Below are 27,520 nucleotides of genomic sequence, written 5' to 3'. Positions count from 1 at the left end.
ACTATTTTGATTCTGACCCACTGAATAGAATCTCATGCATATTTGGGCTAACTTCATGGGATCCGTAATGTACCATTTCTGTGGTATCCTCAGCTCTCTAAATAAGGAAAGACTCTATACAAGAAAAAAATAACAATCTGTCTGCAAATTATATCTATAGATTCTTTAGTGTAAGGTGGAAAAGGAGCCCGTTCTTGAATACATGGATACAAATATTATTGTGATCTAAAGATTATTGGATTGATATTGTGTCTGTTATACTGACAATAGGGTGTACATCAAAATCACTGTCAGATTAAGAAACTTCCACAACTTGTCTCAATTCTTCAAATAATGGAGCAAGTTCCTTTTCTAGACTGACAGTCCTGTACTGGCATTGCCGTTAGCTATGAAACTCCCCACCAAAGGTAAACAATCGAACTGAATCACCTGATAGGTGTTATAGTAGCAGATATTATTTTTATTTTTTTGAAAATTCAAGTTTGCTCCCCTGGTCTGATGCAAACGCAAAGCTGATAAGAAACCAGGTTGCAAGGTGTGCTCTGGAGCATTATCATTGACCACTTTAATACTAGGCACTCTGCCTTTATCTGACACAACAGTGTGGAGCCCTTCAATCCTTGGCAACACTTTATACAGGAATCAATTTAGGTCATTTGCCATGATGATCCCCTTTCTCCCCAGGTTCAGTTTCCACACCTGGTTTTCTGAGCTGTCATGTTCTCTAACCTGTAAATCCAGGGACATTTTCAAAGATAGTCTCCTCTGAAAGCCAATCTCACATGATTTGCATCTCCTCTGTGCTCCAGGAAGCATTTCCTATGCCTCTCAGGCCCAGGGACATGAGTCACAGGCTCTTTTTCTAATACTATCTCTGTGCTCTGAAATTATGGCTAATTAACTCAAAATTGGTGGGTTTATTTACACCTTAGCAAAGTAGATTCAATATCCTACAGCAAATATATTGTATGGGCTAATTGGACAAAAATACACTTATACAATATTTGCAAGAATTTATTTCAAACTCTGTTGTTATACCAGAGTCTTATCAATTGAGCATCAGCCCTGCCCCTTCATGTATTCTTGGAATGCAAGTGGGAACATGGAAACTATAGTTCCCAGAATCCCTCACCAATAGGATTTAGTTTGAATTTGTGAGCTTTAGATAGCAGAGAAAAAGAGAAGTGCTATTTCCCTCTGGCAACAGCTGGCACCTGAACTGACAAAGTGACTCATGAGATTTGGCTCAGCCACCCGCACACTAAAGGCAGTTAACATCATCAGTGTTATCTTCCTCTGATCTGTACATTCCTCCTTGAGATCTTCCAATATTTCTCTTAGCACCTCTCTCTGCTCGAAATGCAAAAAGTGATTTCTGTCTTCCTGAAGACAAAGATTTGGATATGGTGGTCATAATAGAACTTAAATATCTGATAGCTGAGATATGAAAGGAAAAAAAATCTTAGTGGTTGAATAAACAGTTGAACCTCCTCTTCACCACCTCACCTCCATCATCCTTCTCTGCTTTATTATACAAATCACCATCTAACACCCTAAATATTTTTTTTTCTTTTCCTCTCTCCCTTTCTTGGGCGGGGAGGGGCAGTGGGAGAGGGAGAGAGAGAGAATCCTAAGCAGGCTCCATCCCCAGTGAGGAGCCCACTCCATCTCACAACCCTGAGATCATGGCCTAGGGTGAAAACAAGAATTGGGCACTTAACCAACTGAGCCACCCCCATGCCTTAGTTAATCTTTTTAAATTGCCCATCATGGTAAAAGTTCCATGACAACAAGGATCCTTCTTTATCACACTGTCGAATCTCCAGTTTTTAGAGCGGTACCTGTTGTGTGATTGCTACTCAATAAAAATATTTTAATGAATGAATGAATCTGAGAAAATGTTTTTCATTTTTCCTGAGTGTCAGTTAACAGAGAAAAAAAAGGCTGGCTCTAATTGCAGTAAGAAGAAACAGAGCATGCATATTTAATTTTAAATAAGTCCTTGTCCTTTTTGACTAGTCTTCCAGCTGTGTTCTTCATTATCCTACTATAGTCACCAGAAGTTCTATAACTAAGTTGAAAGGGGTAAAAAAAATCAGCCCAGTCCTGGACAGCATTCTGTCTCTTGACTTATCATTAAATCCCCCATAGTTGCCTGTAATTATAATCAAGAAGAATTCAATTTAAGGGTTGGTAATTCTGACATTTCAGAAGAATATTTTAATTTTTAAAGATTTTATTTATTTATTCATAAGAGACACAGAGAGAGGCAGAGACACAGGCAGAGGGAGAAGCAGGCTCCATGCAGGGAGTCCGATGTGAGACTCCATCCAGGATCTCCAGGATCACACCCTGGGCCGAAGGCGGTGCTAAACCACTGAGCCACCCAGGTATCCCTCAGATGAATATTTTAAATATATAAGCAACTCCTTCAAGTGAACCAGGGGGAAAAAAGCACTAATACTTTAACCAAGGGCAAAGAGTATAAACTGACATTTCAAAAAATAAGAGATAGTGGTAGTGATAATGACCAAATAAGATAGATATTTAATATCAGATAGATAAGATATTTAAAAATCATTTATAAAGCTAATATAGTTTGAAATTCGCTTTTCATGAAAATGTTTAACATAAATCTCTAATTAAATTAATAGCAAAAAAATTTAAAATATTAAAATAAAATTAAATAAAAGCAAGCAGAGGAATATCCTTTATACAAAATTCATATTATAAATTTATTAAAACTTATGAAATGATCTGGCAAGTGACATTGCTAAGTATAAAGTAACTCATTTTTTTAAAAGATTTTTTATTTATTTATTCACAAGAGACACAAAGAGAGGAAGAGACATAGGCAGAGAGAGAAGCAGGCTCCATGCAGGGAGCCTGATGTGGGATTCGATCCTGGATCCCAGGATCACGCCCTGAGCCAAAGGCAGATGCTCAACCGCTGAGCCACTCAGGCATCCCAGTAACTCATTTTCTAGGACCCAAATTCCTGAGAATGAATACAGAAAGATATAAGGTATGTGAACAAATCCATCTATTTATAAAACTATTCATCCATTTTTAAGTATGTGTTGCAAATAACTTCAGTTTCTTTATATCTTGTCTCTTTACTCTCTTTAAAGTGTCTTTAATAAAAGGAAGTTCTTAAAATAAAATAGAATTTAGCAATCAATTCCTTTGTTCATATACCTTAAACATATTTCATGTTTACTATTTTTCTTTTGCTCTTTCTTCTGTCTTCCTTTAAGATCATCTGACTGGAAATACTGTGTTTTCCAAAAAAAAAAAAATTTCTATTAAAAACGGGGTATAACTGGGGCACCTGAGAGACTCAGTCGATTATAGTCTAGATCTCAGCTCAGGTCTTGATCTCAGGGTGGTGATTTCAAGGCCCCTGTTGGGTTCCATGCCTACCATAGAGTCTATTTAAAAGCAAACAAATAAAGTTTTTAAATGGAGTACACCTTTATAAATTCTTTCATTTATAAGATGATGGTTGTAAAAATCACCCTCTTTTCACCCTGCCTGCCAGTTCTCCCAAGACAATTTTATCGAATATACAGTTCTAGTGCCTTGAAAGTAAGAGTCTATTTTCTTCTACCTTCAATTGTTTCTATTAAGAAGCTAGCAAAATTGAGAGTCAAACTAATTGTCATTCCATTGTAGGTGATCTGAATTTTTCTGGTCACTTTGGAGATCTCTTTACCTTTGGTTTGGTTATTTCATCGATGTTTTATGAGCAGATTTTTTAAAAATTGCATTTATCCTTTTTGAATTGTACTAAGAAGAGTGTGGGTGATTGGATTACATTCTGGAAAACCTTAGCAGGTGTCCCTTTTTATATCCCCCTCCGGATCCCTGAGTGGCTCAGTGGTTTGGTGCCTGCCTTTGGCCCAGGGCATGGTCCTGGGGTCCCAGCATCAAGTCCCGCATCCGGCTCCCAGCGTGGAGCCTGCTTCTCCCTCTGCCTGTGTCTCTGCCTCTCTCTCTCTCTCTCTCTTTCTCTCTGTGTCTCTCATGAATAAATAAATAAAATCTTTAAAAAAATCCTCTTCGTACTAATTCTCTACTCCTTCTTGGTAATATCCTTCATAAATCTTCACCTGTCTTTCATATTTTCATCCAACTCCTTTTATAAATTGTGGTTATTTCTTTAGATCCATTTTTTTAGCTTATTAATATTCTCTTCATTTTTATCTAATGTGCTATTTAACTCTTCCAACAGAATAGTTATTTTCAATCATTAGAGTTTTATTTCTGGAAGTCCCTTTCGGTTCTAATTTCAAACTGGTCAAGTTTTATATTCTGGTTCCTTTCTTATGCAATGAATGTATTTTATTTTACAAAATATATTAAACATACTTATTTTATATTCTTCTTTGAATAATTTCTATTGTTGTAGTCCTTGTAGGTCTGTCTGGCTTCTAAGTTTTTGAGTTTTTTCTGTCATTTGTGGTTCCATTCTTTTTTTTTAATAAATTAATTTTTTATTGGTGTTCAATTTACCAACATACCGAATAACACCCAGTGCTCATCCCGTCAAGTATCCCCCTCATCGTCACCCACCCACCCCCACCCCCCGCCCTCCTCCCCTTCCACCACCCCTAGTTCGTTTCCCAGAGTTAGGAGTCTTTATGTTCTGTCTCCCTTTCTGATATTTCCCACACATTTCTTCTCCCTTCCCTTATATTCCCTTTCACTATTATTCATATTCCCCAAATGAATGAGAACATACACTGTTTGTCCTTCTCCGATTGACTTACTTCACTCAGCATAATACCCTCCAGTTCCATCCACGTTGAAGCAAATGGTGGGTATTTGTCGTTTCTAATGGCTGAGGAATATTCCATTGTGTACATAGACCACATCTTCTTTATCCATTCATCTTTCGATGGACACCGAGGCTCCTTCCACAGTTTGGCTATTGTGGACATTGCTGCTAGAAACATCGGGGTGCAGGTGTCCCGGCGTTTCATTGCATCTGAATCTTTGGGGTAAATCCCCAGCAGTGCAATTGCTGGGTCGTAGGGCAGGTCTATTTTTAACTCTTTGAGGAACCTCCACACAGTTTTCCAGAGTGGCTGCACCAGGTCACATTCCCACCAACAGTGCAGGAGGGTTCCCTTTTCTCCGCATCCTCTCCAACATTTGTGGTTTCCTGCCTTATTAATTTTCCCCATTCTCACTGGGGTGAGGTGGTATCTCATTGTGGTTTTGATTTGTATTTCCCTGATGGCCAGTGATGCGGAGCATTTTCTCATGTGCACGTTGGCCATGTCTATGTCTCCCTCTGTGAGATTTCTCTTCATGTCTTTTGCCCGTTTCATGATTGGATTGTTTGTTTCTTTGGTGTTGAGTTTAATAAGTTCTTTATAGATTTTGGAAACTAGCCCTTTATCTGATACGTCATTTGCAAATATCTTCTCCCATTCTGTATGTGGTTGCATTCTTCACGTATTTGGGGACTTCCTTATTATGGGCTCATTTTTCCTGGGACTTTATCTGTAGAAATTATCCGAAGACTCTCTTTAAGGGAATTCCACCAGTGAGGATCGACACTTGCTCCTGCCAGGCTCCTGCAGCATTCCCATTGTACGTCCACTTTAAAATAAATGGTCTGCCTGCAGATTTTCAAGCCATTGAGTTTGTATTAATTTCCAATCCCAAACTATAGAAGTTCCTGACACCAGGAATACTTAGGGGAGATCTGGTTTCTACCCCATACTTCAATCTGAGTCAGTATCTAATGAGAGAATTTACCCTGTGAAAACACCGCCTCCAAGATTTCTATTTCATGTGTTATCATTTCCTAGTTGTGTTTCATTTTGGGGTCTAGGTCCCCCAAACATGTTGCCCAATAACCCAAGCTCTGGCCCCACCGTGAGTAGGCACATGACCTCAAAGCAATTGCCAACTACTGTGCTTGCCTACTTGGGAAGTCTTTCTTTCTCACTGCATCTGGTTTCAGCTTGTGTTACCCTTTCCAGACATCCAGCCTAGTTAAGCCTTAAAATCATGTTTAACTTTTTCTTGGGCATCGTCAAGTGTGCTGTCACGGGAAGGGTTTCTCTGTACATCTGCTATGGTGTTGGAAAGGGGAGGCCTCTTTTATTACTTGCATTACTTGTATAATCAGACCAAAATAGAATATTTTAAAAAGTGAGAAGAAAGAGATTTGGTAAGGCACGATCGCCCTTCGGTAATATCACCAATCATTTAAACAAATTATTTTATAATCATAAAAGCTGCCATAACTGTCACGTTCACAAAACGAGACTTCAACCAGTCTGCCTATGCATAGTTTGCCTATTTTTTAAATGTCAAAACAGAACTCTCTTTACTTTGAAACTTAAATCAGTTTCTTTTTTTTTTTTTTTTTTTTTTTAACGTATGGCACAGGATATACCTTTTGGCCCTGTCTGGAGAGATTATCATTTAAGAGCATCTCAGTCTCTCTGGCTGCTTTTCCCAGTTTTGAAATCTATGTGCTTCAGTTCTCCCAGAAGGAGAAGCATACGTGAAACACTCTTAAAAGCAGAGCTTAAAGAAAATATCTTGGCTTCGGAAATAAATCGAAAATGAAAAGCAAAATTGATACTCATTCATTAGATGTTTCTGCTGCACACTCATTAGCTCATTAGTAGGCACACATCACCAGTTGGTGAGTGTCCTGTGTTAGACTAGGGAAAACCACCAGGCCATGCTCCCGCTGGGCTGCTTAGTGAGAGGCACATGATTATTCTCACACCATATTTTGCACCTTTAAGTTATGAAAGAGTAACAGAGGAAGCAGACAAGGTTTTCTGTGTTATGATATTTAAAAGGAGAGAGGATGCTTTACTGACTAAAGAATCCTCTTCATTTCCTTGACCATTATTTGAAAAATTACAAACATGTCTTTGCGTGCAGAAGGCTCTCTTCTCTACAGATGGGTAGGTCATGTTGCCTGGGAATGCTCCTCTTAAAATGTAAGGGTAGCTTAGATATTTTTATATTTATATTTGCATATAAAAATTATCATTTTGACTAAATGCTTTCCTTTACAAGTAATATTCTATTTAAACTGTGATATTTGCACACTCTATTTTAACCCAGCTCCAGTAACCCCCTGAAATATTGTCCTCCTGTGGTGGAAGCTCCCAAGGAGGGAGCCCTGGGGTCTCTTATACATTTGATACCTAGAGATAAAAAGTGTTAAAGAATTTCCAACCCTTTGTATAAGGCATTTGTTTAATCAGTGATTACTTTTCAACATGACCTGCCATGAAAGGAAGCAGGAACAACTCAACCTTTATGACGTTTGAAGAATTGGTAGAAAATGACTTGAGTGTATCTTCCTTAATAGTTTCTTCTGTAAAGTGCTTTATTGAATATACTTCCAATGTTTTGCCTACCTCTTCAGTAATCTGCCTAGCTTTGTCCTTCCCTTCCTTCCTTCCTTCCTTCCTTCCTTCCTTCCTTCCTTCCTTCCTTCCTTCCCTCTCATCTCTCTTTTCCTTTCTATAAATACATAATTACATACTACTATTTAGTTAACCATTCTATTAAAAATAAAGCTATCAAAACTCATGTTCTCCGTTCCTTACTTGGCAGCTTAAACTAATGTCAAGCAAAGAATTTAAGAGAATATATAAACAGCTTGAAGTGCAAGTGTTGAAAACCCAAACCTATTACATAATTGTGTCAGGAATAGGTACCCGTCCAAGGAATTCACAGTAAGACAACTTTACTACCTTGAAATATTTGGTTTTCATACTCAACCATCAGAATGGACTACAGGTGCTTGTTAAAATGCAGGTTTCTGGGACCTACCAGTACTCAAACAGTCTGATTTAATGTGTCTGAACTAGGACTCTTTATTTCACATAATTAAGAAGCTCTTTTCAGGATAACCAGAGTGATTCATACCTCAGGATTATGAGCCAGATGGCCCGAGTCTGAAACCTGCTTTTGCAACTTGTTAACTGTGTGCTTTTAGGAAAGTTATTTAATCTTCCTATGCCTCAATTTTTTCCTGTGTTAGGTAAATATAATAATAATGCTTACCTCAAAGGATTACTGGAAGGAAAGGATGACCTAATGCACGTAGTGGTTAGAACTGTGTTTGGCACATATTTAACATCCTACCATGCCAACTATTATGATTCTTCTTGACGATTAAAATGTTAGAATCCTGGAAGTCATTCATCCTTGTTTCAATGACTTTGGTTGTGGCCGATGTTGTTTTCAAATCAACTTCATTGAGATAAATTTAGATACAATAAAACACACTCATTTTAAGTGTGTAGTTCGAGGAGTTTTGATACTTGTATATACCCTCATAACCACCACCACAATCACGATATAGAACATTTTTATCACCAAAACTTTACTTGCGCCCCTTTTGCTGGCGTGCTCCCACCCTGGCTCCAGGCAACTGCAAAGCTTCTCTCAGTCATTACAGATGAGCTTTGCCCTTTCTTGAATTGCATATAAATGGAATCATGCAATATGTACAATTTTATGCCTTCTTTCTCCCCCCCCCCCAGCACAATGTTTTTGAGATTCGTCCTTGTGATTTCATGTATTAGCAGCTTCTTCTTTTCTATTGCTGAGTGGTATTCCATTATACAAATATACCATGATTTGCTCATCCACCCATCTGTTGCTGGATGTTTGAGTTGTTTCCAATTTGGGGCTATTACAAACTCCAAATAACCTTTGTTGCAAGCTGGCATTAGTTTTCCTATTTAAAAAAAAAAATAGAAAGATAAAATACTCAGAAAACAGAATCTGGCTTTATATGGTCAATTATTTTGGAATTTAAAAATAAATCTTGTAAATAAATCTTGTAAATAAATCTTTAAAAATCTTGTAAAAGCAGGGTAGAGGGTAGGGACTAAGCTACAGTGGAAGTAGCAATATTGAAAACTAAGTGTGTTTTGAACTAAGTTGGAATGAGAGATTAACCTTAGCTGTGGGCTTTTCCTGTTGTTTTTATAGACATCATATCTTTGTGTGCCTGAGCTGTTCCTTTTCAATGTGTCAGTTTTTACTCATAGGAAATATTTTTTTATTGGGTAGAGTTATACTCAATAAATATCTTTGAGTACGTTTTGCGAGTCTCTTTTTTGCAGTATCCAGTAACCCATTCATCTTAGGGACTTCCACGTCAATGTCTCCACCCTATGTTTTCTTTTCAATTTTCTGAAGTCGACAGCAGTAAACATATCGAGGTCTACCACTATCACTCTGGCCTCCTTTTGAAACACAATTCATAGAATACTACTGGTATTGTGTAATGATATAGAGGTAAAAGAGTCAATACGACTAGGACTTTAGGACATGAAATTAAAATAGGGGGATCTCCCTTATCGGTATGTTCAGCAGATTTTTCAAATATGAGAATCAATAAAGAAAACCTCTCTCCATGTCATCCAAGTATAGGGACATTATGTCTACCTGGAAAAGGGTGGCACAGCATCTTTCAAAGTCTAGATAAACTGAAGATTTCCTAAATCGCCAATCCTGGTTCCACTTTGTTTAATGGTTCTTTCCATTTCTCTTTCCTTTCACATTTTATAATAAGCAGAAGGAAAACCCAAGCCATGCCTTCCAACACTTTGCTTAGAAATCTCTTCCACTAACCATCCAAATGCCTCCTTTCTGGTACCTGCAGACTGTAATTCAGCCGAATTTCCTTCCACATAGGCTTTCCTCCAGTTTCCTGTAACATATTCCTCATTTCCAGCTATGTCCTCACTGGCAGCATCTTCAACTTCCTAATTCGACCAGCAGTCAGATTATGACGTGTTCCGTATTCTCTAGAATGATACAGGATCTGTCTACCATGCTTCCACTTCTCTATCACATTGTGGAGTTCTCGCCTGCGGAGTTAACATACATCTGCTCACTAACAGCACATTCAAAGCAACCAAGGCTTTTGAAAAATCATGCCCCACAAAATTCTTCCAGGCTTTGCCATTGCCCCATTTCAAAGCTACTTTCACATTTCTAGGTATTTATTACACTAGGACCTCAGGCTCCAGTACCAAAATCTGCATTCCTTTCCCATTGCTGCTGTTACAAACAACCACAAACCTAGCTACTTAACACAAACTGAGGCTCTGAAGTGAGTCTCACCAGATTAAAACCAAAGCCTTGGCAGAGCTGCTTCTTTTCTGGAGGCTCTCAGGGAGCCTAAGTTTTGTAGCCTTACCCAGTTTCTAGAGGCTGCACTCATGCCTTGGTAATAACCCCTTTGCATCGTCCAAGCCAGCAACTGCTGGTCAAGTCTTTCTCACGTTGCATCACTCTGACTCTGACCCTGACTCTCTTGCCTCCAGTTTTCATTTATAACCACCCTTTGGATTACAGTGTGCCCACGTGTATTATCGGGGATAACCTCCCTATCTCAAGGTCAGTTGATTACCAATCTTCATTCTCGGTGCGACCTTAATTTCCCCTAGCCATGTGCCTCGGAGCATAACATAGTCATATTTTTTCAGGGCATCTGAAGGCAGGGAGGGCACATTATTCTGCACACTGCTCTATTTACTGATAACAAACACCACTGGTTTGAGAAAACAGAGTGAACATTTCTGTCATCATTAGAATCTCTTAGAGTCCAAACTGCTACCTGAAATTTAAGGACTCCAACCTTACATGGTCTGCCCTTCCTAACTGAAATTTCACACTCTAAAAGAGACAGTTTGGACCACTAAACACGGTCCCAGGAAGGACAAGTTAGCAATGTAAAGTTTATCTAACCAGCTGTATTTAAAACAAATTGAAAGTAAAATCATCTTAAGAAGGAAAGGAGGGAAAAGGAGTCATAAAGAGGAAAAAGATAATGAAGTCATCTTTCTTGTGTTTGACAAGTTACCCTGCTTTGATAAACAGTAGAGTCAAGTGGTTTGTCCATTTGCTAAAAAATAAAGTGACGTTCTGTCCCCGACATATTAAGAGAGTACACAATAATGGTCACTGTTTCTCATGTCTTTCCTCCTGCTGCATTGCCCCCATCCTCAATTCTCTCTCCATTCCCTTTGGTTTATGAATTCATGTTTGGTTTATGAACTAGACCAAGAAGCCAGGAGAAATGAATCAGTTAGTCCCATGACTTTATATAAACTGATTTGGTGGTAATATCACAGAAAAAAAAAGGATATGCTGGTTCTAAAAATCCCTAGGTTTAGACAGATTCGTACAACCCGTTTCCACATCTAGCATACTTAATGCATTGATATTAGATCAGGGCTTCTCAAACTTTAACATACCTAGGAACCAACTGAAGATTTTATTAAATGAATATTCTGATTGTGTAGGTTTGGAGTGAGGTTCATAACTCTTTATTTCCAGCAGGAAGACAGGTCACGATGATCCTGCTGATAAGCGGACCACACTCTGAGTAGCTAAGAGTCAGATCACTTCACGGGTTGCCACTGTCATTTCTGAACGTGAGAAGAATACGCATTTGAATGCTTTTGTGCTACTTGTCAGTTGTAGACGCAGAACAAGACAAGCGTTTTGAGAAGCAAAATTTAAACTTTTCTGCCAAAGCTGACAAGATCACCAAGGATCGCTTTAAACCAAATACTAGTCCATGTTAACATTTTTTATTGAGTTGTCATGACAACTTTCCTGTTCTCAATAAAGTGGAGTCAAGTGGGTTTTAACATACACATTATCGGGATCCCTGGGTGGCGCAGCGGTTTGGGGCCTGCCTTTGGCCTGGGACGTGATCCTGGAGACCCGGGATCGAATCCCACGTCGGGCTCCTGGTGCATGGAGCCTGCTTCTCCCTCTGCCTGTGTCTCTGCCTCTCTCTCTCTCTGTGTGACTATCATAAATTAAAAAAAAAAAAAATTAACATACACATTATCTATAAGACAGGATATGGATCCAGCAGATGACGAAATACTCATCTACTCATTAATCCACTCAACAGTAATTTTACTGAATCCCACTTAGGCTGCAAAGATTACTTCCCTAACATCAGGAACTCTTAGCACTTTTTCAGGGTGTAACAAACATCCACGTGCCTCAGAACACGTGTTTCACGATCACTAGTACCTGAGATTGGTTGCTTTTCCCACATACCGCATTGCCTGACCAACACAAAGGATGGGAGAAGGAGATTACACACACTCTTTAGCTGAGAGTTTACCCAGTAGCCCCTGGCAGAGATTCCTGAGGTTAAATGTAGTACTTGTGAAGGATTTGGGTGTGATATGGGCAATGAGGATGGTGAAGGCAGAAAGGTTAAGCAAGTCATGTTCCAGGATGAAAGGAATACCAAGAGTAACGCTAGTAAAAAAAAAAAAAAAAAAAAAAAAAAAAAAAAAAAAAAAAAAAAAAACAGCTTTCATATAAGCCTATAGTGCATGCAACTGGAAGATAGGTCAATGGGGCCACTTGGCCCCAACTAATCTTTCCACTTCATCTTCCTAGACTTTCTTTGTTTCTCATTTAGTTCATATTTCTAATTCATGGCATCAGTCTGTTTCTTGAATATTGGTCTTCATGCCTTCTCAACGCCATGCTCTTGCTCACACATTTCCCTCTGCCTGAAAACAAAACCAAACAAAGAAAAATCTCCTCTATTTCATCTTTTCATAATGACCACATTTTTAAGGCCTAACTCTATTGCTGCTTCATTATGAAGTATTTCCCCTATCAGAATGTATCTCTTCTTCCTCTGAGCTTTCACATCATTGAATTTACTTTAAAAAAAAATAGTAGGAGATCCTCTTTCAATTGTGATGTGTACTGAAAGAAGGCCAGCCTCCTGGTAGGTTAGTCAACGCCTTTATTCATGGTCTCCCTGAGGACTGGGACATAGTATTTCACATTGCTCCACAGAACTGTTTCGAAGCTTGTGAGCTACAGGGGATTATAGATACAAAAGGGAAAGAGTACCCACATATGTGCTTACAAGTATTTCCCTAAATACTTGCCATCACAAGGTACAATTCAGTTGTGAGATATATATATACCACACAGGTGTAAAATGTAATATAGTTGTAAATATAGTACGTTGTAAAAATTAAGGTTTTCTGCTTCCTACAGAAACACAAGAAAGGCCCTTGGGTCATCTTAACACATTATGTTCCTATCATATCTGATTGTTTAAAAATATTGCTTGCGTGACTCTACTTACCTGGTTTTCCAGTGTTTCCTGTTCTTGATTCCTCCTCGAGGTCACTTGAGACAATCACACAAGGCTGACATAGTCACCTACTGCAATTTGACTGCACAGTGCAACACTGGGTAAGTATTTTTATTTTTTATTCTATGTCTTAAGTTCTTAGAGCTCTGAGGACAAAAGCCCTCCTGATTAAGACATTATCATGGACTGGGAGTAGAGGAGAAGGTTTCAGAGAAGGTGGAACCAAAAAAAATGCATATGTATAGCTCTGAACTTTTGCCTGATAACTAAGGCCAAGTTCACTTAAATATACCTTTTTACATTTAAATGTATCCACCCCCCCCCCACGTCCTTTGCTTATTTGCACAATGTTTGTCAAGAGGAGAACAGAACGCAGTAGGCAAGACTGGGAGAAAATTCTGCATATGTGGTGAGTCTAACATGGGACCAAATTATATGCTGGGTTGGGGAGAAATACAAGAACTGCAGATAATCATGAATGCTTGGCTTGAGTTCCGGGGTTTGAAGAAGGGTCACAGAATAATCAGGATTAATTATGAATTCAAAATGAAATAGCCTAATGGTTTTTTTTTTTAATCGGAAAACTGACTCAAATCAGAACTTATTTTTTTGTGCTAGAATACTCTCTCTCTCTCTCTCACACACACACACACACACACACACACACACACACACTCAACCAATATAATTAAATGCACTGAACCAAGCAGAGTGGGGACTTTACTGGGAAGACAGTATAAGCTCTGCAACCGAATAATTGCATTTGCAAAGCCTTAGATTGGTTTTAAACCTATAAACCAGGACAAAAAACCCGGCTGTGCGGTGTTAACTTCTCAGCAGAAATGTTGGAGGTTTTAACTACTGAAAACGACAGTTTTTCTGGACCAGTGCATAGCGGAGTTTTTTTTTTTTTTTTTTTTTTTTTTTTAAGTGAGCCAAATTTTCCCTGAGTTCCCTCCCTTTTTTTTTTTGGTTTCTCTTCCTTTGTCCCTGTCCCTTCGTCTCGGTCTCCGCACAGTAACTGCTGGGATGGCGACGGGGCGGCTGGGGAGGACCGGACTCCGTGCCCTGCCCTATCTGGGCGTGGTGGGTGAGACTCCAACACTGAGCTGATTTTCCGCAGCAGGTTTCTCGCGGTTTCCCGACACTTGGGCTGCGCCGAACCGGAGGCAAAAGGCCGAAGAGCAGAGCGGGAGCCGCCGCCGGCCGCCGCCACCTGCGGGGGGACCGGGGGCGGGGAGCGCGGCCAGCGTCGGCGGGACCGGACCCGAGGGACCTCACCATGGTGCGTTCTAGTCTCCACTTTCTTTCTCCGTCCTTCGGTGCAGGGCAGGGGAAGGGGCTCCAGGGCCTCGGGGGCCTCGGGGAGGGAGCCGCAGAGGGGCCCGGGCCCCGGCTCTCGGGGCGAGCGAGCGGAGCGGGGAGCCCGCTGCCCTGGGCACGTCGCGGCCCGGGCCGCCTGTGGAGCGGTGGACGCGAGCGAGCCCGGGGCGGTGCCGCGGCGCCGGGGCCCGACAGGTGCGCCCCCCCCCCCGCGTCCCGGGCGTCCCCGGCGCCCGCTCTCCCGCGTTCCCAGCGGAGGGCTCGGGGCGCCCCCAGGTCCGGAAACGCCGCCGCGGGGTGCGGGAGGCCGGCGAGGGAGCGGACCCTGCGCGCCCCGAGGGGCCGCCCCTCTCCCCGGGCGCCCGGCCTGGGCTCGTCCCCTTCCCCTCGCGGGGGGGCTGCGGCGCCGCGGCTGCTCTGCCCCCGGGGCCCGGCCCGGTGCCCACGCCGCGGAGGGCCGGCGGAGCGCAGGACACGGCGCCCGGGGCCGACTCAGGGCGCAGGGGAGCGCGGGGCCCGAGGGGGGCGCCGACGGGGGGCGCTGCTCTCCCACCGCGGGGCGCCGGGGCCTCGGGACGCACGCGGGGGGGGCGCTGCTCTCCCACGGCCTGGACCTCGGGGTGCACGGGGAGGGGAGCACGCGGGGGGGGGGGCGCTGCTCTCCCACGGCCTGGACCTCGGGGTGCACGGGGGGGGGAGCACGCGGGGGGGGGCCGCTGCTCTCCCACGGCCGGGCGCCGGGGCCTCGGGGTGCACTCGGGGGGCGCACGCGGGGGGTCGCTGCTCTCCCACGGCCTGGACCTCGGGGTGCACGGGGGGGAGCACGCGGGGGGGCGCTGCTCTCCCACGGCCTGGACCTCGGGGTGCACGGGGGGGGAGCACGCGGGGGGGCGCTGCTCTCCCACGGCCGGGCGCCGGGGCCTCGGGGCGCACGCGGGGGGGACACGCGGGGGGGCGCTGCTCTCCCACGGCCTGGACCTCGGGGTGCACGGGGGGGGCTGCTCTCCCCGGCCGGGGCCTCGGGGCGTACGGGGGGGGGCGCTGCTCTCCCACGGCCGGGGCGCCGGGGCCTCGGGGTGCAGGGGGTGGGGCGCTGCTGTCCCACGGCCGGGGCGGCGGGGCGGCGGGGCGGCGGGGGCTCCAGGCCGCGCGGCGGCGTTGCGGCCGCTTCCCCCGCGGGCTGCTGCGCGGGGAGCCGCTCGGCTCGGAGGGAGCGCACAGCCGGGGCGGCGGCCGGGGGGGGGGGGCGGCGGCCGGGGGCAGCGAGCTGAGTTCCAGCGGGGCTGCTCGGCGCTGGGGCGAAGAGTAAGTGTGCGCGCGTGTGCGAGTGCGAGTGCGAGTGCGAGTGCGAGTGCGCGCCTGGCCTGATCTGGCCGCCGAATTCCTGCCCGGGATGCCGGGGGACAGGGGTCCGGGGGTCCGGGGAGACCCGGGGTGTGCAGAGGGGCGGCCGGGATGCCGGGGGGGTTCGGGGGGACTGGGGGGGGTGATCGGGGGCCAGGGGAGACCGGGGAGGGGTTGGGGAGGCCGGGGGGGGGGGGCCGGGGAGGCCGGGGAGGGTGTCGGGGTCCGGGGTCACCCCGGTGGCCGCCGCGGCCTCGTGCCCCCGCGACCGCAGGCTGCGCGCGTCTGGCTGCTGCTCACGCTTCTTCCCCGAGGCTGCATTTGCAGTCGGTGCAGTTTGCACCGTTGAAGGAGGCCAGGCTGACCCTGTCCCTCAGGGGTCACCGGCCAGAGGCACCTGGTTATTGAAAACCCGTCTGAGTCTTAGATACCACAGGCCACGCGCGTCCGTATCTTCAGTATTTGTCAGGAGCGGTGCCCTCCGCCGGGGGCCCCGGGTGCGCACGGCCTTGCCGACCCGGTCTTGGGGCCTCGCTCACCCTCGGGTAAGGGACGCAAGGGTTGGGGAGGCTCTTGGTGGTGGAGAGTTTTAGATCCCGGTCCACAGTGTGGAAGAAATCTGTTGCTCTTCCTAAAACGGCTCTGTTTTCCCCTCGGGAGTGGTCACTTCAGGTGTTAGGAAGAGCGTTAAAAATCAGCCGCAGTAAAAATAGCACAACATGAGAATCTAAGATTCCAACGCAGGTTTTAAGTTGTCGAAAAGCTGAGTAAGCTTTATTACTCTCCGCGTGAGATTGTCTGTGTTCTGCTCAGTTACTGGACAAGTGAGTGTGAATCTGCTGCAAGGGGCCCTGAAGCCCCTGATGCTGCATTTGAACATTCGAGTCCCTGCATTTTTAGGGCTGTGGTCCAGAGTCCTCAGCTATCCAAAGGGACGTTTGACCCGAAAGGAAAATAACCAGAGTTAAAATACTTAAGCTTTACTTTTTCTGGTCAAAACAATTTTTCTGGTCAAAACAATAGGCTTTCCACCTAAAGCCTGCAGGCTTAAAATAGTAGGCAAGATTCTAGAGTAACTCATGTTACAATAATTAAACATTTCCTATAAAATAGGTCCGCTTGAATGGTTTTGAATGTATCAGGAAACTTAGGTAGGTGAACTTTAGTTAGTAAAAATTTGTCATGAATGGGTAGGTACATTCTGTTTCTTCTTGTACTGTGAGATCTCTTTCTGGCAGGACACAGAAAATTTTTAAAAAAATTGTATTTTTCTCTACTTGACACCTGATAGAAATATAAAGTACTTATACTTGTGGTGGTGTTTCAGAGTATATGGATATAAATGATCCCTTAAAGGCTCTCCTTTTAGATGTCCAGGTATAATATATCTAAGATAGTTTTCTGTCATTTAAAGAATGTAGAAGAAAAAAATTAAAGATTTTTAAAAAATAAAGAAAGAAAGAATGTAGAAGATGCAAATGTATTTGACTTACATCTGGCAACGCTGAAGGGGGAAAAAAGTAGTAGACCTCATAACCTTTATTCCTTGTATCTCTTATAACTATGGTTTATAAAACAATCTTATTTTAAGGCATTTCTTTTGAAAAACTTTTAAGGTCGCACTAAAAACTAAAGGAGTCATAACTAAAATTAAGTTATTTCTATTATGAATATGCCAATAAAATATTCTTGTGGCTAAATGTCAACTGTTTTTTTCATAGATATTTTTCAAACAAAAAGACTTAAATCTTCAGTTAATATCACTTTTTTTAAAATAAATTAAGCCTGGATAACCTTGAATTTTGTCAGGAACCATATCAGGGAAATTAAATCCTGTATTTACATTTGTAGATTACGTTTGCTAAGAATTAATAATAGTAAGAGGGAGAATATGGATTTTCTAAATAATAATATTGATACCCCCCAAAATTTCTAGCTAAAAATCAAATTAGCCTTAAGAATTAATTTCTCCAGGTAAAGAGAAGTAGAAAGCTAAAGCAGTATTTGAATAAACCAAAATGTATGTTACTGATGGGAACGTTTTTTAGAGGAAATTAATCAGAATATTTTCTATTTGTCAAATTTGCCAGCAAGTTGCTTAGTTTTTCTTTGCTGCGATACATAACTTTTATGGCATTGATTTGTATACCATTTAATTATAGGTATTCACTGAAGCTGCTTGTCTTACATACTACTAATTACTTTTCTGCAAATTTGTAGAAAGAGATACTATTCTTTGTAAAATATCAATAATTACAGTTTTAGTGTCTAGACCATCTGGATTTATTCAGTAAGTATTTACTAGGTGCCTATGCAATACTTTTGAGTATCTCTACCTTGACCCGATACAAGAAGCGCTTTTGACAATTTTTAGGTCTTTTTATGAACAAATTTGGTTGCCCATAGACTAGTGGACTTACTCGGGGTCAGAATAATATTTTGGCTGTCCTGAATCACATTTGCTTATTTTATTTCTCTCAAACAGTTTAGAAGTGTCTGACCTATTTCTTTTCTCTCTCTCTCTCTCTCTCTCTCTCTCTCTCTCTCCTGGGTTCAAGACAACAGATTTTATCTTCCTATAGTCATGAGGGCTCTAGAGCATGAACAGAATTATTTGCAAGGAGTGAAGAGCTGTAGGTAAACTCCCTCCTCAGCCCAGAGTAAGAAAGAATGATTACCATTTAAAACTTATGGGCCCTTAACTTACGGGTCTCTGGGGCATGATACCCCTTGCCACAAAAATGTGATTTTCACTGCTTGTAGTGACTCATATCACACCCGAAATGCTTTCTGGCAATTAATGCTTGTTTTATAAAATGAACCCTCCCTTTCAGAAAATCAAAGGCAACTCAGTTTAATTAACTCACATACCATCTCCTCCTACTCACCACAGTAGGAATTTGCAAAAAGCCAACCAAAGACAATGGCTTTGAGAGTGAACACCCTGGGGAAAGGTAGTTGGGCAGACCAAAAAAACAAAAAACAAAAACAAAAACAAAACAAAACAAAAAAACAAAACAAAACCTTAATCTTGGATTATTTTCCAGGTCTGACCTATCTACATATCTCCTTTCTCTGTGTGGCATCGCATTAAAAATACCCGTACCGCTGTCTGTGTTGTCTACCAAACTCAGATTTGTTTCAGGATAGTTGTCACTGGAGTCACAGTGCCTGGCACATAGTAGGTGTCTAATAAGGTTAATTGTGCAGTCTTTGTAATTATTGAACTTTGGGGTTTTTTAATGCTTTGATGCTGTAAGTTGGTCTGTTCAAGAATACATTTTTTTAAAAAAAATATTTGTTTTGTACTGATGCTTTATGGAATATTACGATCTGGATCACCCAGAGACACTGCTGTGCTCTTCTCTCATATGCCGTTCAGAACTGCTTGTAAACTGTTATTTCTTTCACTGTTGTCCAATTTCCCTTTGTCTTTTAAAATTTACAACCTTCACTTGGGTTACCCTGTCCCTGTTACCAGTGCTTTTTGACCTCCTGGCCATTCTACTTTCCTTGGGAATCTAAAATAATGGAGGTTTTTCATCAGCTGTCATTGTTCAGGGCTTCATTCAACATCTGTGGGTTTGGCGGTCACAGGACCCTAACCTGCTTGACCTCCCTTTGGGAATCTGCTGGTATTTACCCACTTGGGCCTTCTCATCTCTCAGGATTGCCCCAGCAGAACAAAACGCTGTGAATTTTATACTCTTTCTTTCCACAGCCTCTTATCCCTCTGCTAGTTCCACTCACTACCCAACATCCTTCTATCTCATTATTGTTCATTGACCACCCTCAATTTTCTCATTTTTTCCTCTCTTTACTTACCACACTCATTTTGAACAGCAATGCTGTTCTAGACTTTGGATCTGCTCTAGACTTTGGATCTCTTGCCATTAGACCTACCAGAATCAGATTCATTCTGAGTTCAGCATAAGAGATGGTTGATAGCACTAGGAAGTTATTTTATCCTCTCTTGGATAATTCCATATCCAAATCTCCATAGCCCTTGTTCCAGATTTATCCAGGTTTTTCAGCCCGTCCATATTATCTCTACTCTTTTCGTTCTTAGCAGATGACCTTACTTCCATATTCACAGAGAATATTAAGATCAGTTTAGGCAAACCATTTATCAAGATTCATCTGGAACTTAGGAGGCGTTTCTTTATCTGACCCATCCTGAGCATAAGTATTCTTTTCTTAGATTGAACGATATTATTTACCTCTGTAATATCCGTACCCTGATTATTACCTCTTGGGGTACTTATACAAAATGCTTTTATATATGACAACTCTGTGTCTCTATTGGTACTATCCAGTTCCTTCAACTCATCCTTAGTTGGCATGCCTTGAAAGTCCCACTATCATGAGGGAATTTCTCTTTCGGGTGCATTCCTGTTTTTCTTAAGGTGTGCTGCCTAGAGCATAGATGAGTGGACTGATGCCATTGGTTATCTCCTCTGGATACTGCATAGTAAATCATCCTAAAATCTAACCCGGCTTTCCCCCACCTTTTCTGTGCATCCACACTATACTGTTTAATCATGCATCCTTTTATCCACACTCTTCTGCAGGTATACTTCTCCCCAGTTGTACATTTGACTGCTTAAGTAGGGGTTTTTAAAAATATTGCAGTTAAATTTGATCTTTACCTTTAGTTAGCCTATTTGTTCCAGAAGGTCAAGGTATTTTTGGATTCTGATTCCTTGATAAAGATTAGCCATTCTTCCCGATTTGGCAGCATTAATAAATTTGGTTAGGATACAATTAATATCTTTATCCAAGTAACTGTAAAATGCTGAACTGGAAAGACGTCTGGCATGATCCTAGACACCTTCCTCTTGCTTTACATGACTCTACGAATTACTAGCCCTCTTTATTGGGGATGTCCAATCGGTTATAAATAACATCAAGTAACTCTCTTTCTTTGGAGTTTACATCCCTTGTGTGGCCCAGGGGTATACCGTGACAGACTGCTCAGATTCCTTGCTAAAATGCATTTCCACTTTCTGCAGAATAGATACCAAGTTATTACTTTTAGATAATGATATGCTCCTTGACACCCTTCACTAGCTTATAGGTAACGCCTCACATTTTTGAATACTCACATACCATAGTTTTAAGAATCTCTTGGGAATCATGCCTGGAATGACTATCATCACGCTCTTTGTTCTCTATCAACCCTTCTCTTCATTATAATATTTTTAAAGATGATTTTAACTATTCCCTTATTTCATCTACAATTGCTTCCAGTACTTTGTAATGCAGTTTCTTTATATGAATGGATTTAAACTCATTTAGAATACTCAACACCATTTTGTACCTTGGGCCTTAAATTTGTTACTTTGACTTTGGTCTTACTTGTGGCAGTATGAATATTATTTTCTTGAGGAACAGATGTGAAACAAAACAAAAATAGAATAATTCTGCTTGACCAGTCCCGTGCCATCATCTGCATTTCGTCACCTCCCCTGCAAGTTCCTATACCCAATATAAATGCCATTGTCTCCACTTTATCTCAAAGATAAACTAGAAGAATTAAAAGAACTTTTTTTTTAATTTGTAATTTTTGAAAGCTTCGGCTTCTTTTATATTTTACGGCACTCTTCTCAGAGGCTCAACTTTTTGTAGTTCTCCCAGTAAGCTTTATTATGGATTATGCTTGTCGCTGAGTGACATACAAGCAAAATTTATGACACAGTCCCTGACTCGAGGGAGTTTACAGTCTGCGTGTAGAGATAACAGAGCCCAGAAATAGTCTCAGCATTACACACATCAGCACTTAACAATGAGCTTAACATGAGTGGTGCCTTTCTAGTAAGGGCCGAAGAACCTAAAGGAGAGAGCTTTGCAGGATGGACATCCATCCTGAAGGCTCTCTGGGGAAGACCTGACTCTTCGCTGAGATTTTAAAAGAGGACTGATGTGGGACTTTGCAGGACCTGTAGGATTTAAATATAGAGAAGAGTGGGAAGAGTGTTCTGGGCAGAAGATAGGAAAGGCACAGAGCAGGAAGCGGCTGAGTGGGGTAAGCGTGGGGGGGTGCGTGTGTGGGTCCATGTACTTGCATGCCCATGTGGAACTGGGCTGTGGAGGGAGAAGGAGCAACACCAGGTCTTCCCAAGCACAACCTTGAAGTATTCCTTTGTGGAAAATACTATGGCCTCTCCCTCCATTTCTACATTTCTTTTCCCTTTGCTCAATTTTTGAGAGACCAATAACTTCTCAACCTTTAAATCTCAAACTAGACTCTACTTTTCAGAAACTTCTGGCCTTCCCAGTCTGGTTGAGTGCTTTGTTATGATTCCATTCAATGCCCTGTGCTTGCCCGTCATATTCTTATGTTACCCTATCATTGCTTGCTCAGTTGTCTGTTTTCAGCATCCATTACACTCCTGTTCGGTGGCAGGAGGTACCGTATCTGTCCAGTGCTCATTCCATTCACTGACACCTAGTAGAAGTGTCCCATGGATCCCAAGCACTCAGTAAAAATGTGTGCTGTGATACGGGCCTGCTTGGAGTGATGAGGCTATAATGGGGCATATTTATAAAAAGATTTAAGGTAAAGTGAGGTTGGATTACAAAGGACTGGGATGCCAGGCTGAGTTTTGGCTTTATTAGGTAATGAAGAACCATCTTGATGTTTGAGTTTGGGGACAGGATACGGCACATGCGTGACTTTTAATTAGACCTTCGTAAATCAATTCAAACTATTCAAAACTTGATACGCATTTCTAAATTTAATGAGGGAGTGATTTGGCTCCTTACCGTGGATCAGGTGCTTCCCTCTGTGAGCTTGAGAAGCCCCTGTAACTTTAATGCTGTGTGTTTTATTAGAGAAGTTTTGTTATTTTACTAGCCTAATTTTTTATGTAGGATATTGAGGTTATTAGCTGCTAACTGTTCTCAAGTTTCAGTCATTTTGCAATTTCAGATACTCTCTTTTATAAGTATTTGAATGTTCCATGGTTTATATAATTAAGTTAATAACACATGGGGCAAGTGATTTCAATGTTCCATTGGTATCATATAATCTTTTATGTCGTATATTTGTGAGCATACAGTTTAATCAAGATAGCACAAAGAGGGGATCCCTGGGTGGCTCAGCGGTTTAGCGCCTGCCTTTGGCCCAGGGCGTGACCCTGGAGACCCCGAGATCAAGTCCACATCGGGGTCCCTGCATGGAGCCTGCTTCTCCCTCTGCCTATGTGTCTGCCTCCCTCTCTCTCTCTCTCTCTCTGTGTGTGTGTGTGTGTGTGTGTGTCGCTCATGAATAAAATCTTAAAAAAAAAAAGATAGCACAAAAAGTGGAGTATGTAGGGGATGACAACTGTAACATGGAAGAGGTTTGGATAAACACATTAACATTGTCAATACTTGATGTGTCAGTATTTAAACAAGATATTCTTACAGTGGATTAGCATTCATTTGTAAATGTGATTAGCAACAGGCCCCTTTCCCAGTGAAGATTCTTCAGGTAAAATTCCTTTTTTTAAATGTTTTAAAATATTCACAGTCACTGATTGTTAAGTAACATTCCTCTTTGTCCATCTTTAACCCAAATAACAATTTAATACGCCATGCATCTATCTTTGGTTCTCTTCTGTAGAGACTGGCTTCGAGTAATTCTTAAGCTCTTGTTGTGTTGTCTTAAACTTAAAAAAAAAAATCAGCAGTGGTATATAGGAGAGCTGTGATATTTCTTGAGAGAATCTGTTCCTTGGGTAGCTAGCAAATTAGCCTAAGTGAATTTGCTATTTTTCTTCATTTTTTCTTTCTTTGCCACCCTTTGAAGCTATATGAATTTATCCCGATTTAGACTTGCAACTCATCTGATGGTTTAGCCAAGGGCAAGAAGGTTATATATGACAGGTATCATAGGCCATCTACCACAAAAGTTTATTTTTCCCCCCACTGGTCCTATCCTGGGGATTGATGCAGTCCTTTGGATTTTATCTCTAGGGGCCCTGGAATAACTGTTTAACTGAGAAGAGTAGGATAATCTTGTTCACCCAGTAGCAAAAGTCACATTGATTATATTGACTTCTACCTTCAGGCAAGAGCATGGTTTCCTGGACTGCAGACTTTTAAAAGTTAAGAGAAAAAGAAAACTGAAAGACCTAGTGTGTGGGCCATAAATGAGAAAGGTAGATACAAGTAGGGTACATTGGGTGACACTATGGTGCTCACACAGGAAGAAGAAGGTTAAACACAGTAAAGAAGGTCCTGAAAAAAAGTTGTTTCTTCATACTTTTGTTCCCTATCTTCACTGGGGGTGGTTAGAACATTTTCCTCACCAGCCTGTTGTGGCCTCGATGATCTATCTAAATCAAACCAGAGTAACACTGGCTTAATTATTTTTATCTTCATGTTGGAACTGTTTCAGTAGGTAGTGGAGATTGGTAGCTGTATGTTGTCATAGTCTATTTTGCACGCCGTAAAATGGTGTTTGGCTATGTTTCTTTACATTAACTGTCCTTGATAAATAATCACTGGTCATTGTATGAGCACATGATGTGCTGCATGCCATGTGCTAAAAACCAGTGTAAGTGGTGTAGAGATCATGCAGTGTTCGTAATTTCAAGCGGGTGTTCTGCTGGCCTTACTTTACTGTCTACCTCTGCAGTTCAAGGTCTTGATCATGCTCCTACTTGGATTCCTGTGTTGTGGACATATTGTCTGTACTGTAATGGATCACCAAGCTCTTTTTTTGTTCCTCTCATTGTCTTTTGCACGTATTTTTCTGCTCCTTGGAATACCTTTCTTGTTTTCTATGCCTTGTGATTTCTTACTTATTCGAGAAGATGCAGCTTAAAGTCTGTTTTTGAGGAAGCTTTTGCCAATGTACCATGTCAGGTTTCGATGCAGATTTCCTGTGTTCCCATCAGATGTGTATGAAACCACACTTTAACTGAATTTTTGTGCTTCTAGTCTGTCCACACCCCATTCCCTACATGAAGCATTCCCTAAGGGTCTAGTGCTGGTTTGTTTTCATTTCTTTTGGTTTTTAGGTTCCTGAATCCTCATCTCTTAGAAAGTGGTAATAGGTGATTAATAAATATCTCTAGGATGTATGAACAAATGAATGAATGAATGACTGGTTAGATGGATAAATTGAGGAATTCAGGTAGAAGAAAGAGGGAAGATTTTAAGGCAAGGTTAGGTAGAGTAATTATAAAGAAAGGTCCTGGAAAAAGCATGTTGTGACGGGGTCTAGAGCAGAATACAGACTCTGAAAAGGAAATACATAGTCTTGTCCAGTATCAGAGACAAGGATACATTGGTGGATACAGAATTAGTGTGACATTAAGGTAAGTGCTGTGGAAGAGCAAAGTGGCACTACCCAAATGATTTGTGAGATACAAACCTAAAGCATATTATTTATAGTACTACCCATGCATTTGGTAAAAGAACCCACAATCATTATGTAATTGTTTGAAACACAAAAGTGATATTTTTATCTTTCTTTTAAATATTTTATTTATTTTAGAGAGAGGGGAAGAATGCAAGTGAGGGAAGGGGTAGAGGGATAGGGAGAGAGAGAATCTTAAGCAGGTTCTTCCTTGAGCGTGAGACCAACACAGGGATCCTTCCCTGCAGATCATGACCTGAGTGGAAAGCAAGAGTCAGGAACTTAACCAACTGAGCCACCCAGGTGCCTCAAAAGTAATATTGTTTTTTTTTTTTTAACATTTAACATATTCAGGTTGTTTTAGTAGAAATATATGAAAAATATTCGAGCCTTACTCTGATATGCAGTTGAAAAGGGAGGAGTGATTTAATAGTGTTAAATGCTAAATTTTGTGGATACAAAAATTTCCAAATTTGAAACATGATCATAACTTAAAGGTTACTTGCAAAATGGGACGTGAAACCATTACAATCGATATTCAATGAATGGATGGATCCTTTATTAATGCATGATTTTGTAACATCATAGTCTTTAGAAAATACTGGTTCACTGAGCTTTGCCAGGTCTCACAAGCATTGACACACTTTTACAATTTATCATCACCATAAATCTCATCTGGAAAGATTTGTAAGTATTGGGAAGCTGCCGAGTTCACCACGGCAGATGTAGATGGTCCAGCTGCAGGCTGAGAAAGTCTTCCAGTCTCAAGATTCTGAGCCAAGCTAAGAATACATCCTTAAATATATGAAAAATACAAATACATTTTTCTTTAAATTGGAATAAATATTTTAGAATTTACTAAAATAGCAGCTTAGGTAAAAATTTACAATTTAGAAAACATACACTAATACTCCTGCAAAATAAAACAGCAAAGTGTAGTTGCTTTTTGTATTTACATAGAGGTGTAAGAAGAACCGGGGAATTTCAAAATTATGATTGATTGAACAATGATGGGGTTTCAGAGATGACAGCAAGTAAAACCAGTGATTTCTGGGAAAAGCTCAGAAGTTCTGAACTGAATTAATCCCTGAACATGCATATGTTTATACACAAATCTCCGACCTTAGGAAGTTCTATGCAAGCACACATCCCATTAGCTGATAAAATGATGACATTGTTAGGTGTCGCGCTTATACCTTTGAGAGACTGGGAATGGAAGGGGCACACAGTAGCTCAGTAGTGTTATGAAAATTGTGAAGTTACATATCCTTTAAAGGGCCCCGGGGCATCCCCCAGAAATTGCAGATGGCACTTTGAGTATTACTGCTTTTAGTTCAACCAAGCCATGAACGCTGTAGCATACAGGTGCTAGAATGACTTTATATCTGATTTCAGAAACTAGGAGTCAGCATTTATTAAGCACATATTATATTCCAAGCATCGTTAAAACAATTAAAATTAAAGCTTTCTTGAGCCCCTTGAGAAATGTTCTAGTCTATCACTTAATGTATAGATGAGGAAATGGAGTCCAGACCATTAAAGTTATTTGCCTTAGAGTCATATCTTCATTTAGTGGTGGACCCAGTGTTCGTAGCTAGGCAACATCCATCCTCTTAAATACTGTCTTAGCACCTTTCCTGGCCATATAAAAGTTTTTCTTGTGGTTCGCAAGTGATTTTGCATACATCGATATCATACTTGCTTACACATTAGTCAGCTTAAAGTCAGGGGTTAGGTTTCAAAGACCTGTGAACTTCCAAATAGAATGCATGAAACAGGAGATAATTAATGTCTTTGAAAGAATTATGATAGAAATTCAGTTAAATTAAAACAAAATATCTTTAAATTTTCCACCAGTCTAAAGTTGTTATGATTGTTATGGGTAGGCACCTCTTTTCTTCATATGTACTAACTCTTGAAGAATATTTTGTTGGATATATAATTTAAGGGAAACATTAATTTGTTTCTTCGGTCCTTAATTTTTTTTTTTTTTAAATTTCATTATTTGCTAGTTTCCATGACTCCCTGGCTATTCTTTTTCTTTTTATCTTTGAATTCCAGAAATTTCGTAACAAAATGCTTAGGTGTGATTTTCTTTGGGTTTATCATACATGAGGATTTGCTGAACTTCATGGATCTGTGAGTTAATGCTACTGTCAAATATGGACTATTCCCAGACATTTCAAATATTTCTTCTTCTTGTATCCTCTCTCTTATTTTTCTTTCTGGGACTCTAAGAACGTGTATGTTAGACCTTTCGATATTGTTCTATAGATTTCAGGTGCCCTTCTACATCTTTGCTGTTTATTCTCTTTGTGATTCTCTTGGGGTTATTTCTATTAACC

At 41.4% G+C, this 27,520-nt stretch overlaps 2 protein-coding genes and 1 pseudogene across 4 annotated transcripts in view; 1 reads left to right on the top strand and 2 right to left on the bottom strand.

The window, feature by feature from the left end:
• Window positions 1-295: 295 nt before the first annotated feature.
• LOC129516748 (ragulator complex protein LAMTOR3-like) lies at window positions 296-663 on the bottom strand (annotated as a pseudogene).
• Window positions 664-12,033: 11,370 nt separating this feature from the next.
• Window positions 12,034-20,982, bottom strand: LOC129516809 (basic proline-rich protein-like). The gene is made up of 5 exons (XM_055336270.1): window positions 20,936-20,982; window positions 16,366-16,492; window positions 14,176-15,959; window positions 13,151-13,194; window positions 12,034-12,098 (listed from the first exon to the last, which is right to left on the bottom strand). The coding sequence occupies exons 1-5, from the start codon at window positions 20,980-20,982 to the stop codon at window positions 12,034-12,036; spliced, it is 2,067 nt and encodes a 688-aa protein (XP_055192245.1).
• The window catches only part of GUCY1A1 (guanylate cyclase 1 soluble subunit alpha 1), a 60,636-nt gene continuing 47,290 nt past the window's right edge, over window positions 14,175-27,520 (top strand). The window contains exon 1 of one of the 3 annotated variants that reach the window (XM_055336626.1): window positions 14,175-14,444. The gene's annotated coding sequence lies outside the window, so the exon portion shown is untranslated. Of the gene's footprint in view, window positions 14,445-15,749; window positions 15,788-16,354; window positions 16,372-27,520 lie in introns of those variants that run through there. The other 2 variants (XM_055336627.1, XM_055336628.1) reach the window with 2 other exon arrangements.

Source organism: Nyctereutes procyonoides, unplaced genomic scaffold (genome assembly GCF_905146905.1).
Source record: "Nyctereutes procyonoides isolate TBG_1078 unplaced genomic scaffold, NYPRO_anot_genome, whole genome shotgun sequence".
NCBI classification, from domain to species: domain Eukaryota; kingdom Metazoa; phylum Chordata; class Mammalia; order Carnivora; family Canidae; genus Nyctereutes; species Nyctereutes procyonoides.
The sequence above is the reverse complement of the archived record's forward strand: the minus strand, read 5'-3'. Positions and strand labels throughout refer to the sequence as shown.